This window comes from Scylla paramamosain, chromosome 28, assembly GCF_035594125.1.
Source record: "Scylla paramamosain isolate STU-SP2022 chromosome 28, ASM3559412v1, whole genome shotgun sequence".
NCBI lineage: Eukaryota > Metazoa > Arthropoda > Malacostraca > Decapoda > Portunidae > Scylla > Scylla paramamosain.
This window is the reverse complement of record NC_087178.1, coordinates 530,130-546,371: the sequence shown is the minus strand read 5'-3', so window position 1 is coordinate 546,371 and position 16,242 is coordinate 530,130. Positions and strand designations below refer to the sequence as shown.

Below are 16,242 nucleotides of genomic sequence, written 5' to 3'. Positions count from 1 at the left end.
AACTGACACTAATGCATGTCCACTTATGGCATGCTCATGACGTGTACTAGCGTATATCATGTTATAAAGGTTAGCTTTTGTATATGGTATATTTTTTTTCTTACAATAATGTGATCTTCCATTTCTGGAGCTTGGTAACAAATCTAACAGTTATCTCAGTGTTATTTTTATTCCATCAAACATTTTCTTGTCTTGTAAATAAAAATAATAGGAATGTGAAAATCATGTGAATACACAGTCAAAAAAATTACCTATGCACTCACATAAAGATCATGTTACACCACTTCCATAATTAAAAAGGACTTCTTAGCAAATAATTTCAACTGACCTGAGAGACAAGTATTCATCCACAGACAATTCACAAGGAAAACAAATTGAAAATATTTGAGACTTGAGACTCCTTTTTTAAAATGTACTAGTTGATTCTACAATGATATATCTGCCCAACACAGACTACCCACATGTGCTCCAACTTACTTACAGACTAGCACAAATCAATGCTTGCTCCCATCACCACAGTTATTCAGCAACAGTACAGTATCTAAGCTAAAGGTCCCATCACATAACTGTATTAACTGCAACACAATTAATTTCAATCAACATTGAGTAGAGTGACATTTCTGGACAATCTGTATCTCATATCATAAGGAGAAATATCAAACAATTATCCATGACAATGTCTCTCGTCAACATGCCGACTGGAAATTAAGGTGTCACTGGAAATACACTCATACGACAAGCTTCCTTAAGGTTGTTAATCAGTTAGCAAATGCCACCACCACCAAATAACGGAAGGACCTTTGCCTCCTTGAGGTGGGGCTTACCACTCAGGTTGCCTGTGGACCGGTACTTTCGATAGCCTCCAGCGGGACCCCCATTGTATCCCCGCCTCAGCCTGGAGCCCCCACCCTCTACTGCCAGGCTGGGTCTCCTGGCCTCGTGCACACGGTAATCCTCACCATAATTGAGGCCCGCACCTTGGGACCTATACACTGTGGTGTGCAAGGATATCCCCATTTCATAAGATATATTAATTACTGTTGTAAATACTACCTTTACATCAAGATACACCATCTACTAACCACACCTCAATGTTTACTACATAAAATACCAAGTATTAATATCTCACCATATTACAATATGACAAGATCTACCATGATCTGAAATTCATAGTGGTGTATATGACTAGAGGAGGCAGTGTTTGAAGTAAAGGTGTGTGATGAACATGTCTGAAATAATTTGTATTGCATCTTCCAGTCTGATGGTGCTAGGATACCTTGCAATATAAATAAACCATGCAGGAAACACCCAAAACAACAAAAAAACAGCAATAAAAGGTAACCTACGTGAAGGCTTCCTGTCCTCCCCACGTGCCAGGGAGGAATACCCAATGACTGAGGTGGGTCGCCTGCCAGTATGACCTCGGTCCAGGGTGCGCGAGGTGCTGGGGTAGTCTATGAGGGGCGAGGACAAAGGCATATACATGCCATGAGGCAATTCAAAACTGATAAAAAAAAAGGTACCAAACAGTAGGGGTTCAAAGGTGCTTTATCAAATTATGTTTGATTGTTATCATCATCATTTAAATATCTTTGCTTTGTTATAATGCAAAAATAAAAATAAGAATACTGAGATGTTACATCCTTTGAAGCAACAAATGACATTTGACAAAACACCTGCAAGGTCTTCTGTACATATCCAAAACAAACCACAAATCTGTATTTCTGTAAGCACGACACATATTTCCCTAATTCTTCTAAACACTCAAAAAAAAAACTAAACTCCACAAAATCTGCACAAGCTGCAGCAAGGGCCACATGGCATAGTAAAGGGAAAGGAAAACTAGAGGGTTCAATCTTGCTACAGCAACTAAAATACTTCGATAAACAAGCACTGGTCTTGATATGTTTTTCTTATTCTTGTATTTCTTTTTAATTTTCAAAATATGGCTTCATTTAAGGTGAAATGGGATAATCCTTATATCAATAGTTGAATTAATGGCACTGACTCACACTTCACAAATACTGTTTCCACCTGACAGCCTTTTGCTTTAGCAGCCTATCTGCCACACAACTGTACCCATGGCTGTTCGGTCCTAAAAAATAATTCATTGCAATTCCATCCCATAACTTATGTTTTGGTTTGTTGTGCAAGTAATTTTTCATGGTGTTTCATGTAATAATCAATAAAAATGTTAGATTACAATCTTATGAACAACTGAAGTTAATTTCAAATTTTCAAAATCTTTATAATTTTAGGATGAAAGAAAATAAACTCTTCTTCCAGTAAATGAAATCAAAGTAGAACTATAAAACTAAGAAGGAAATTTCCAACATTACCAAATTCAAGGTAAAGGTCTAGTAATACTTAAGTCACTTAGAATGCAGAGAATTAGAGCTACAGTTACTTGAAAGAGAGTGGGTGATACCTCCGGTGAGGCTGGAGTTGGACCCACGAGAGCCGGATGCACGGGACAGGGAGTGGGAGGAGCCCCAGCGTCCACTGCTCTTCCTCATACTGCCGGGCCCACCGCCATCGCCTCTCCTCCCAACCTCTACAACACGCACACACAACACACATTTGAGCAGGGTGCAGGTGCACATGGCAAGCCATGCCAAGGTCTAACTGTTTTATCCACTCATTTAGTACTGGGTGATTTTGGAAGTCATTCACAGTACAAATGTGTAAGGGCATTAAGAGAGGGTGTAAAGTGCATGTTTCCTATTGTGGTCTGAATGAGCTGCAGAAGCATCGTATTCATTGCTATTCAAACAAGCACAAACTATGCAATATTATTCAATGTCTATCATTTAAAGAAATAGTTTGTACTAAAGAAACAAGAAGTCTCACTGTGCTGTCATACAATGCTTCAGGTAGTTGCATCAATACAAATATGGAATAGGTCAATGGTTATATATCTGATAGGGCCATGCAAGCATGCTAGTGGGTCACTAGGTGTAGCACTCCTCACTTACCCTGCCAGACCAATAGTATGTTGCTGAGTTAAAAATACACGCACACACACGCACACACAATCACAGGCATCGTGAATTGACAATAACTTACCCCCAGCTATATTCTGGGTGCTGCCCTTCTTGCTATGGCTGGGATACATCATTTCATCAGTGACATCTGGCACAGAGGAGCCGGCCATGGTTTTAGGCCGGGGCCGCCCTCCGCCTCCTCCTGGTGGCTTGTTTCTTAGTCTCACGGATGGTTTACCATGGGAGGAACTTGGCGGGTCTGGGCTCATGCCAGGGGGAGGTTCATAGTAGCGACCCTACAAATAAAGATTGAATTGTAATTTCAAGTCACTACAGCCACAACAATACCTACCATCTTTCCTTAATCAAGTGATTAAAGGATGGCTGACCTTTGCCTCATACTCACCAGACCTGTCACTACCTCTCAAAGTTTTCCCTGAAGTAAACATCTCACTACATCAAGCCTGAGGACATGTAGCTCATTATCCTTCATGTATGTACATAATACCTGAAGCATCCACTTACCTATAGCAGTAATAAATAAGATGCTACTAGCATTTAATATGCCAAGGAAGCCAAATCAAAATACAAGCACAAAATCTATGCTAAACATAGTTCATACGGAGTCTTGCTAACATTGTGGTCATTACATTGTGTAATGACACATTGATTTTTACCTTAATATTTATACAAATTAAATTTCTCTCACAAGGCTTAATTATAATTCATTACAATGTATTTAACAATGAACAGGAAAGGAATGCATACCTGCAACTAGGTACTATTTTAAACACTGATGCATTACATGCTAAGGCCAAAGTCTCAGGCAGTGCCATGCAGAATGGGAAATTTGCTAAGAAATAATCTAAGCTAAGAGGTTTATGTAATTTGTGTTAATGAACATAGCATGAGCTTTCCATTCTTACCTTTTTCTGCATTTCATATTAACAAGTTTCAGAAAGATCTAAAGCATATTTCACATTATGATATGATTTATTTTTTAACCCACCACTAAAACTTTTTCCTTTATCATTAATACTTTTGTGTCCAAGGAGGTCTACTTCACCATCACAACTTCCATGTCTGTCTTGCTGCTCCAAACAATGAACTCTCAAACTCTCAGTGTGTAACAGGTTGCAAGCTCCATTCCCATGTGTAAATAAATGACATATTCTACAAATCTAAATAGAATAATGGTACTACCTCTTTCTCAGCCTCTTCCATGGCTTTCTTGATTTTATATCTCTCGAGAATCATTTGCCTCCGAGCTTTCTCTTCTTCCTTTTTCCGCAGTTTCTCTTCCTCTTTTAATTTCTCTGCTTCTCTCTTCTCTTGAGCTTCCATCTCCTTCCTTAATCTGGCCTCCTCCTGTTCCTGTTTGCGCTTCATGGACAGCATCATCAGCCTTTCCTTCTTCCTCTCCATCTCGGATGCACTAGACTAGGGTGGTAGTCCAGGGTCAGTAACCTCTCCATTAATTCTTTGTCAAACTTGAGCTACGTATTAATTTCTTACTTGATTAACAGACAGGGAAAATGATTTATTGTAAGAGGCAAACAGCCATGATTTTTCACAAAGGGGCATAAACATAAACAAGAACATAAAACTGATTACTTTACTTTGGCAGACTGGTTAATTCAGAGGATCAGCTAGTTTAAAGATCATAATGATAAATAATATTCTACAGTGAATGCATACACAGTAATTGTGACTTTTAGTGATCTGCTATTTATTTTCAAAGATCCTATGCATTGTCTAACCTAACATCTGCTTATTACATTGTGCGAAAATTTTTATGTGCTCCTATGAGAAATATGAAGGAAGATAACCCCCAAAATTAAAACCCCTATATCTTTCCACAAGGAACAGAGATTTCTTTCATAAGGAAGAAGTCTCTGAGGTGCACTGGGATCTTATCTGTGTGCTACTGTCACACTTACACTGGTGGCAGTGCTCAAGATATGCACTGCACCTGATCCTCCATTGTGTTACTAGTAAATGGTCTCCTTGGTGCCTTATATTTTATTTTTTTATTTTATTCATTCATTTTTTGTCAGTATTTCAACTGTTTCATAATTTCATATTACAAAGTTACACTTATAAACAGAAAAAGCATAGTTAGGCAATGCAACATTTCAGGGACAATAATTTTTATCCCTAGTAAGATACTTAGGTACATATCAAGCAAGTTAATTAGCTAACATTGCAGTACAGCAGCATGCTTGATTGAGGAAATCAAGTTACTTAAAAGTGCAAGTGCCTAGACAATGTTTACACAGTAACATTCATTCTGTTTGAAAAATTAAAGGAATGCTACAATCATTGTTAAAATTGAAGGGTTGTTTCACTGACCTGGCAGCATCAACACAACTGAGGTCCCCACTTCATCAAATGTCTCAGAGAAACTATTTGATATGTGTAATGGATCCTTGGGTAAGACAGTCTTAATGCAGATAAAATGTGGAATGTGCTGCAGTCAGTAATACTGAATACTATAATATGGACTGTGATCATACTTACAGGAATACTCAGAACTAATTAAATAAATTCTGACAATTCTTATTATGTAAGTTTGAATTTAAGTCACAGATACCCTTCTCAATCTTTACTATTTGATGTGAACTTATAAGACAAAGACAATAAATGTATTATTGAGGTCAAATCTTAACAACCAAGCAGTTTTCACAATGCACAATAACCATCAAAATTATATATTACCTGAATCTGATAGTAAGGTAGTTGTTCCCACACGGGATACTTACATTCTCGGCGTCAGCTATGTCTTCTCCAATGACTAAAGCCATAGCAGCACTTGGTTCTTTGCTTCTGCTCTTATTGGACAAAGTAGTCACCTCCTCTGGCTGTGAGGAAGCAGGCTCATGCTCCTCCTCTCTCTCAGGTTCAGAGGGAGGTTTATGGACCAACCCATTGGCCTGTGGTGGTGGCCAGCCACCCTTCATGTCTGACTTTGGACTAGTGGGAGCAAAAGTACATTGGGCCATGCTGGGGGTACTATGTGGGATCATGCTGCCATGGTGGTGGTCTAAGGAGTCATTGGAGGTCCGACTGGGTCGGTTCTGAGTGAACACACACACACACGCACATGCATTAATGCATAGCCTAAGTTTTGTTAGGCAAGGGTACAATGACAGTAATCACTACAAAAGATGCATATAACAAGACAGGGCATTAGACTTTTAAGAAACATTCCTAGTTAGTTACTTGTAATATTGAAAAAAAAATAAATAAAAAATAAATAAATAAATAAATAAAAAATAAATAAAATTACATGAAGCAGTGACAAATATTAGCTTTAAATAAATGTGTATAGCTGTGCAAAGCAGTAATACTTACAGGTATAACTGGAAGTTCTTCTTTGCTTGGTGTTGTTGCTGGTGTAGAAGGACTGGAATTTTTCCGGGACATTTTTTTGCTTCTCAATTGTGGTTTTGGTTTCCGGGGCCCTGAGTCACTATCAAAAGAAATATAAAATCCTTTGTCACCTTTAACACCTTCTTGGAGAGGCTCAGCTTTTATATTCAATTCGTCATCATCCTCATTGCCATTGTCTTGGTGGTAGGGAGGAGTCCGTGACCTTTGTGGGGGAGCAGGCTGAGGGAGGTCAACATTGTCAATGACTGGTGTCCCTCTCTTAGTGGGAACCCTGTATGTTTTGACCCCCAAGCTTGGTCTGGTTGGTGAGCCTGGCTCATGAGAGATGCGGTAAGTTTTACTGCCAGAGGTGATGGATAATCTCTTAAATTTATCATTCATGTCACTATCATCTCTTTGATTTTCACTGTTCTGGTCATCTGTGGAGTTAATGAAGGAGACACTCTGTGGCTCCATGTCATCTGGAGGAGGGGCGGCCACAGGGGCGTGGTGGGAGACAGGAGGCTGCCGTGGGGGACTGGGGGACTTCTGCTGTCGCTGCATAGGCTGTCTGCTTGGAGATGACTGTGCACTGGATCTAAGGCTGCTGGGACCCCGACTGTCTCCCCCACTTCCTCCCCAACTCTCACCACCACCACTACTCCCACCTTCCCTGTGTAATCTGAAGGGAGGGGTCTGCCCCATCTGTCTCTGCTGGTCACCTGAAATGCAATCATGTTCTGGAGACATTCACAAAATAATAATGGCAGCACATATCAAGTTTGGGAGTTAAAAGAAATGCACATGTTATATAAGCATTTAGCCCACAGTGAGGACAATAAACATCTCGCAAATATAATTAGATAGAAAGTGGTGATGTGATTAGAAAATATATACAAAGCTCATGTACCTTTAATTTTAGTGTTAAAATAAATCCTTTAGCTGAGGTTGCCTTAAAAACCAGTCAACTTACTGGAGCCATAGCTTTGTGCAGTGGAAGGATAACCTCTATACTGGTGCTCTGGGCTGTAGTATCCTTGTCCATTCTGGTACATGTTGTGGTGGGGGAGGGACTGAGGCTGACCGTGCAGCATGAAACCCTGGCCAGCGCCTGAGGGCATGGGGGGCTGCGGCGGCATCTGGCCCATGTGATTCATCTGGTAGCCAGGGTAGTAGCCAGGGTGCTGTGGTGCCATCATGTAGTCCCCTTGAGGCATCATCGGCCTAGAAAAGTCAATAACAATAATGAAATAAAACATGTGATAAGATTAAGGAGAAAATAAAACACTACCAGCACTGGTTCCTCTCCCTTCTCCTATGCCTTCTGTTTACTCACCTGCCTGCCTGCCTGTCTATTTGTCTACTTATATCCTCTATCTGTCAATCAATCAAACAGTCAGTCAGTCAGTCAATCAATCTGCTTGTCTCTCATAATAGCTCCTTTACTCCATGCAAAAACCTTTCAGCCTCATGCAAGTAGGACGCAACATACAATGAAGCTCAAATTATGTTTTTGCAATGTTTACTAAAAGCATATGAAGATGCGCTTGAGCTCACAATACAAATATATTCCTAATAAAGTTAACTGAATTATCTAATTTTAGGGGTATGTAATTCACCTTCGATGGAAAAAGAAGTGTTTCATAACACTACTAGATTCTCCAATGAAAAAGGTACAAACTGCCCAGCATGGCATCAGCTTGTATCCCCACCACCTGTGTGCTATTCAGGAAGCGTGGTGCTCATATTGTTGATCTTTATTGCTATGATGTAAATATTAAAAACTGCTGGAGTAGGTCTTAATGGCTATTTATTCACTTCTATGCCTTCCGTCTTAGTTTGAGAAGCTCTCATGAGTGTTTTCTGGGAGTCGCATGCTTCTTAAATCTGTTTTTCATTTCCATTCTAAATAAATGCAGTATTTCATCAATGCTTCTTAAATCTGTTTTTCATTTCCAGTCTACATAAATGCAGTATTTCATCAATGTCATGAAAAGTAAGGACATAACTGCTGGATCTTGTTTACCAGGTCTGTTTCAAGTTCAGTGAAGGCTGATGTAACTGTGACTTTAAACAACTTGTTATTATTGCCAGAAATGTTCCAGAAGGATTGAAAATTTATCATTATTAAACAGACATATTCATGTTCATCATCATTATCAACCTAAAGGATTCCATTATGGGCCTTCACCCATGGTCAGGTTGGTGGTCAAGCCACGTCATGCTGGCTTTGGGCAGCTTTCCAGAGTTACCAGGCTGAATCACAACTTTGCAGCTTATGTCCAGTGCTTGTTCTCTGCTAGGTGAACACACTATACAGAAGGAATAAAGTCAAGACCAAATTATCTCTGTGACAATATGTAGTCCATTGGTTGCCAAACACTCCTCACCAAATCTATAACCTATGGTTAATATGAAAGAAGGAACCTGAAAACTAGATGTAAAAACAGGTAACCACTGACTATGATGGATATGCTGACAGGCAAAATGCTCATTGACTCTTATCATAACTTGAGTCTTCATATTATGCTTTATCTATTTCCAATCCCTCACCACAGTCATGTGTATCTATCTCTCTGACAACTCCCTCCTCTCAGGAGCATCCCTAAGGGAATGGCCATATATTACCTAGCTCAAGCCCTCCCATTCCAGCACCACCTCTTTCACATACGTCTACTGCTTCACCCAATACTTATGAGACCTTCCTCTCCTAAGATCATGAATTTTTCCCAACTAAACTTTTCTTATGGTCATATTTCTCTCAGGGTGGCCATTCAATACTTCATTCCATTGGCACATGTTTCAATGGTACAGCTTTCATGAATACTTTCATTACTCTTCTTCCAGCTTATAATTTCATTACTCTTACTCTTCCATCTCAATTACTAGGCATTCTTGGTTATATCTTTCATTCAGTCAAAACAATGAATCTTCCTATTGTCACAAATTAAGTATACTTACCTCTTTCCTCAGCCTCAAGCCAACTCAAATCCCCTCTCTATATATTCCTAAATTTTAACTCACTCCTGTCTTGTACAACAGAACTAGTTTCTGCTTTATACCCTCCAATAATTAATGCTTCAGATCACAGAATTTATGAAGACACTATGAGAACCAAATTCCAGAATCCCACTCCACAGCTAAGCAACCATTACACCTTCTGTCAATCCAATCACTACCTAATGCATATAATGAAATTATCACCCACACTCCACATGCATAATGCCCAACGTCAGTTACCACTCCTTGCCATTGTTATTCTATCTTCACTGCTTATCATCACTTTCATTTTGTTTATATTTATTCCTAAGCCTTTGGATTTTCAATCCTGTTAAAACCCCCTCAACTCTCTCTGATGCTTCACTTTCATATTCCTCCCTTTCATAATGCTTGCCTCCTAAACTGTCAGCAATCATGACTGTAATATCATCAAATATCAGTTCCTAGGATAGTCCAAGCTGATATCCTGTCTAGATACAGATAGCCTAGACAAGCTGCCTGCAGGCCTATTTCACAAGTAGTTACTCTTATATAAGTACTCTGATATAATATATTTTCATGTAAATAGGCAGGAAATACAACCATTTTTCCTCCCATGAAACTTCTCTTGGAGCTATCTATGAATATTGCATCAGCTATGGCTGAAGTATTATCTAACAGTTTTAATTTACATCTACTTTCCTGATTTTACTCCTTGACTCTTTCAAGGCACCATCATCAGTCTAATACAATTTTCAAGTTTGGTGGGTGATTACATACACAATTTGTTTTAAACAGAACAATGGAGTCAAACAGGTAACAAAGACCCAAGGAAATCTTTATTTTATAGACTCAAGTACAAATGACTTGTTTTTTTATGATGAGCCTATGCACTTGGTTTGGATGCCCCTCCTCAATATATGATAATATTAATGAGGCATACACTGTGTCAAGCATATACTCCCATCTAAAATAGTCAATCTACCGATATAATGAAGGTAAATATTATAACTTAAATTATTAGTAGCATTTGAATGCACAAATGGAAGCATGCATATTATTTACCTGTCTTTTGGTCATACCTTCTCAAACACTTAATCAGAACCATTCACACTGGGTCAATCTGTTTAATAGCAAAGGGAGGCCACAGTAGCAAAATGAGATATTTTGTGGCATTTGTAACAACTAGCAGATGCAGTCTGTTTATTCAGTCACTACAATGTCACAGTCCATCAGCAAGTCAGTACTTCTACTATACAGAGTTTACAAATCATTAAAAGTTACTTTAGCTTTTTCTTGGTATTTTTCATCAGCACAGACAGCTGACGAAAAAGTCCTGAATGTCTGGTGGCTGGTCTGGTACCTGTCTTGGTCTCTGGGTGTTTTTCTAAGTCATGTTTTATTATGGTCATAGTTTCTTTGAGGTGGGCATCCTCCTGGCCATGCTTGGCTTGAATCACATCAGGAAACAGGGAAAGAGAGTTGTCATTGTGGTGTTCCTCGCTGGGGGAGCAACAGCAGGAAGAGGAGTCACACTCACAGCCCTCACATGAACTGCTACACCGGTCTGAGTCCATCCGAGACTTTTTAGTTGGTCTAGTGGAGTACCAAGGGAATGTATTATTAGCTCATTTAAAGAGTTGTGCTTGACTGGCATGCTGTGTTAAGTGCATCACCTTGACTTATCTGCATCTCAACCAGGAGTCACAGGAAAAAAAAAAAAAAGTTCCAGTCTAAAGAGGAAAAAGAATTAACACCATCACCACTATCACTACAACCATTATTACCTATTTATGACATGCTGTTTTATTCAGCTAAACTGAAATAATTACAGGTTTTCAGATTATGGAGCTGGGTACACCATGAAATTTTGTTTTGTGTTTCTTAAGAGCAGCTTTCTTTATTGGTTATGCTGCAATTCATAATAAGAACTTAGAAAATGGACCTCAGTTCCATAATAATCTTACTTAATTGGGAGAGAGATAAGTTTGTAGTAGAATTCAACCTCAAACTATGACCACAATAAAATTATCTGACAATGTGACATCATATTTTATGATACTGGCTTAAAAACATTTCCATATATGCAGGGAGAGAGGGGTAATCTGGAGTACACTTACAAAGAAAGCAGGAACAAAAGGATGTAAATTATGAGGGATAGAAATACATCTTTAACATCCAATACTTACCAGCATGTATGCTTGGACACATGCATATAGTTACTAATCTGCATTTAATATTAAAACATGACAGCTGAGGTAAGTACTACCAACATGAGACAAATCACCAAAAAGATGGAACATTTGTGCATCACTCACTATAGCATCGAGTTTGACAGGTGGTTGAAAAAGCTGCTCTTGTGGAATTAAAATTGAGGTGTTCATAAGAAGAAAAATTCAGTTTAGATAAGATACTGGCTGCTCAAAAGTATCGTGAAAACAACTGATTAAGTGACCGAGAAGCAAAAAGACAAGTGCATTTATAAAGATAAAGAATTTTTCTAATTCAGTCCATTACTTGCAAAACAAATTACAAAACATACCAAAAAGATTGATAGCACACCTCTGATTTTTTTTAAGACATGCAAAAAAATTACCAATCCTACATGCAACCAAATGTGAGGATGTCATCCACTTACAAACTAGAATAAAACATAATGTAAGCAATGTTACTCTGACTAGTGATATTTCCTTGTACTCTACTCACACAGTTAAAGACATGGACAAACAGACTGAAAGCATGATTGACTAGCACTCAACACAGTACCTGGCAGGGCCCCACTGGGCTCGCCGGGATGCAGGAGACATGGAGGCGTAGCTGTCACCGGGTGGCTGCTGCTGCCCCCATAGCCGTCTCACAGGACTGCTCTGCTGCTGCATACACATGAACACAATTAGTATAAGTCTCAAAAGAAGCTACTCCAGCTTTGCCTCCTTCAGTACACTTCAGGCCACTAATTAATCAAGAGTATGACAATTGTTCTCAAGATGGATATACAAGTGAACGTACCTGGTCATGGAGGTAAAACTGTCCTGGTGGCTGCTGCATTGATTGGCCAGCTGGTGAGTTCATTCCGTTGTGCATGAGGCTCTGAATCTGCTGCTGCTGATGAGAGAGGCGCTGGATGTCACCCTGGATCTCCGTGAGGGAATCTGTCATCCTGTAAGGTGGTGTAAAAGAGTCTGGGCCCATGGAGATGCGACGCGAGGGTGCTGATGGGACCAGCCCCAGGTCGTGGCCGGCGCGCCAGGTGCCAGGCTCGAGGTAAAGGCTCATGCGACGCAGATCCGGTCTGGGGGTGCGTGTGGGAGTCCGTTCTCGGGGATCTGGCCCTACGTAAGATTTTCGCCGCAACTGTGCTGCATAAGGGTTGTCCATGGAAGAGCGTCGAGAACCCTCCATACCACTCTCCCCACTGCAAGAACACACCACCACATGCACCACACCACAGCAAACATGCCACTCAGACTCAGCACACATCTTTGAAGACTGAAATCTCACTGATGAATACGAAAATTTAATTTTGCATTCTTTTCTTTTACGTAGAGAGATCCGAAATCTTTTTAACTATACTCTCCAAGATACAAAATTTAGCAACACTTTTTTTTGCATGCATGAAATACTTTGCAAAACAAAAAGTATTCAGAAACTGAAATACAATAAACAATAAGACAGTGTAGTGTAGAAAACCAAATCAATAAAAAGCACCAACATGCAAAAGCAAGCAGCATGCATTAGCAATACAAAAGTTAGGAATATAGTTTTTGAAGAATTAACAACCAAAAACACATACATACATACATACATACATACATACAAGCAATAAAATACTTCCTCTGATATCTACCAGAAAAATCCTAACACTGAATTACAAGGTTGTAACAAGAATCTGTGCTAGTGCATTAATATTTATGAAATTATTAAATTATTATAATTTAGAATAAAAAATAAAATAAATAAATAAATGAAAAAAAAAAAAAAAAAAAAAAAAAAAAAAAAAAAATATATATATATATATATATATATATATATATATATATATATATATATATATATATATATATATATATATATATATATTCCCCCAAATCAAATTTCACAAATCAAAATATCAACTTGCAGTAAATTCCCAAATAAGGAGATAATACTCTATGCAGGCAGACACAGACACACACACACACACACACACACACACACACACACACACACACACACACACACACACACACACACACACACACACACACACACACACACTACACACACACACACAAAGAAATCTACACATTAAAGAAAGAACAACTTCATAAACCAAATGTAACCAACATTACATGCAGGGAAAAACTGATAGAAACTTAATGACAGGAGACATGCTTGTGGTGGTCTGCTCTCTGGACTTTTGTACAACGTCTCAATGAATATTTTATCAACTTCCCAGGCACAACAAAACTGTCAGGTGCACTCACCACCTTGGAAGCAACTCATCTGACCAGCAAGCACTTTTACCCTTTCCAGAACAAGGCTTCTTGTGGAAGGGTGAAGCATAGGTAGGCAGACTGTCATATTCAGCAAATAACTTAAAAGGCACTAGATTTCATGAATAACATTTAAGTGAAATAGATTGCCACAAGAAGAACAGCCATTTTTTTACACCAAAACACCAAAAGGAAATTCAAATGTTTCCTCTCCATGCTGTAAACATTACCGGTAAATAAAGCAACCAAGTTGTTAGGAGAGTTCAGTTAAGTGACGTTTAGTTGACAACCAACCAAGACAATTTTACAAGCGTTGCTGGTATTACCTGTTTCATGGCCCCCTCTAGAGCCTGGCTACCTGACCTTGTTACCGGTGTCATGACCTGGCTACTGCTGGGTCATGGCAAACTTAGATACTACCAATCAGGGCTGGATTACAGGATGTTCTTTTCTCTAAGGAAGGCTTCTATTCTCTTCCAATGGGAAAGCATCAAATGAAACACTGAAGATGAAAATGATAAAAAACATACATGAAGAGAATAGATCTCCCTGGGATAAATATATTATGGAGGTTCCTGACACTCCTCCTGAGGGTCAATGTAGGTTGCTTCACACACCTTAGTGATGCAGGTGTTGGTAAGGCTGTGACAGAGTTCCTTGTTTCATAGTGCCAGCAGAACCTCAGTTATATCAACCTTCTATCATGTTAATATACTCAAGAATATTTATAAATACTTTAAATGCTATCTTTGTAAGTTTCACCACACATTTATTCTCTTCTGAGGGTGGGAACTGGAGATTGAGTTCTTTCACATAAAAATACCTTGATGTACATCTGAGGTTCTGCTCTCATCACAAGAAAACCTTAATTCCTACAACTGGATTATTCTTTTTATGGCATGAAGTATTGGACCATCCCCTGTTGTTACTTGGTAAAATATTAGCCATTTGATAAAAAGCATACAATTAATTGATCTCCCTGGTTGTATGTTTGAGTCTGAATTAATGCATTCTTAAACTTAATGTGGACATTCAACAGGATTTGTTTTTCAATTGGCTAAAGAAATTACCTTGATGTACTAACTGGAAAGATGCTGTATAACATAAAGAATCCATCCTATTGAGAAGTCAAAGCTAGCTCAAAGCTAGCTAGTAATTGCCAGGCAAAAAATAAGCAATGCTAATGCAAATATGATGACTAGAGCTAGCAAATAAAATCTAGAGGCATCTGAAAATTGCACATGAACTAGCAAATCATATAAATGTCCACCCTTTACCAAAGTATAGTATTCAGTGTCAGTAAAATATATATATATATATATATAAAAAATAAATGAATAAAAATAAATAAATAAATAAAACAATAATATATGCTACATGCCTAAATTAATGCTCAACATCTGTGTGCAATATGAATGTTTGCCTCAACATGCATGATCCTTCATTAGCAATACCATAGTGGTTAGCAAAACCCAAAAGTATTATTCATGAACTGAAAAACATCATATTATGTCTGAATCTTAGCACTGCAAGATATGGCAATTCAACTCTTCTATGTAATAAGCATGGCTTTTTAAGCCAGGATTTTGACTTAAATAACATGATCTTTCACCTGTAATCAATGCAACCTGATTTGAAAAACTATAACATAGTGTTCATGCCAATGGTATTCCAAAATATAGGAATCTTGTACCTATTCCCTACATCAAAACAAATCCATGATGCTCCAAGCCTCGCCACACAAGTGTCATTCCCCAAATTTCTGACTTCAATCAACATGTCAGGAAGATAGGCAGTTTGGAAAGTGAAGCCATATTTCTTAACACTTCATCCCCCCATATTTAAAGGTAATCTACTACCAACTATGGCATTATTACTCATAAACACACTTGCATGAAGATTAGAAAATAACAGTTCCCCCCAACTGGTTTGTTGTGCAAAGCTTCTGGAACCTACTGAGTTAGGGACTGGTGATACTGGTCATAGTCCATCGTGTCCAAGTCAGGAGTCTGCACCTCCTCACTCTGGGCCTCCCCCTCCAGCCACCGCCGCGACACATTGTTCACTTCAGAGCTTATGTCCTGCAGGAGGAGACAGTAAAGCTAAACAATGCTTTTCTTGTCTTATCATACACCACTATCAACTTGAAAGATACACAGGAAACCTACAAGTCTGAGTGTCATGCAAAAAAAAAAATAAATAAATAAATAAAATAAAATAAAATAAAATAAAATAAAATAAATAAATAAATAAATAAATAAGTAAATGAATGAAAATAAACAAAAATAAATAAATAAATAAATGAAATAAAATAAAATAATAATAATAAAAAATAATTAATTTTCAAAAATAAATAAAATAAATAAATAAATAAAATAAATAAAAAAATAAACAAAAAATAAAATAAAATAAAATAAAAAACAAATAAATAA

General features: G+C 38.2%; 1 protein-coding gene across 1 annotated transcript in view; it reads right to left on the bottom strand.

The window, feature by feature from the left end:
- LOC135114641 (patronin-like) overlaps positions 1 to 16,242 on the bottom strand; it is a 43,342-nt gene that overhangs the window by 7,886 nt on the left and 19,214 nt on the right. Inside the window, 12 exon segments of the mRNA XM_064030440.1 lie at positions 825 to 992; positions 1,347 to 1,454; positions 2,408 to 2,554; positions 3,067 to 3,280; positions 4,188 to 4,424; positions 5,747 to 6,061; positions 6,339 to 7,078; positions 7,330 to 7,580; positions 10,620 to 10,931; positions 12,102 to 12,208; positions 12,345 to 12,750; positions 15,767 to 15,891. Coding sequence (XP_063886510.1) covers positions 825 to 992; positions 1,347 to 1,454; positions 2,408 to 2,554; positions 3,067 to 3,280; positions 4,188 to 4,424; positions 5,747 to 6,061; positions 6,339 to 7,078; positions 7,330 to 7,580; positions 10,620 to 10,931; positions 12,102 to 12,208; positions 12,345 to 12,750; positions 15,767 to 15,891 — 3,130 coding nt within the window.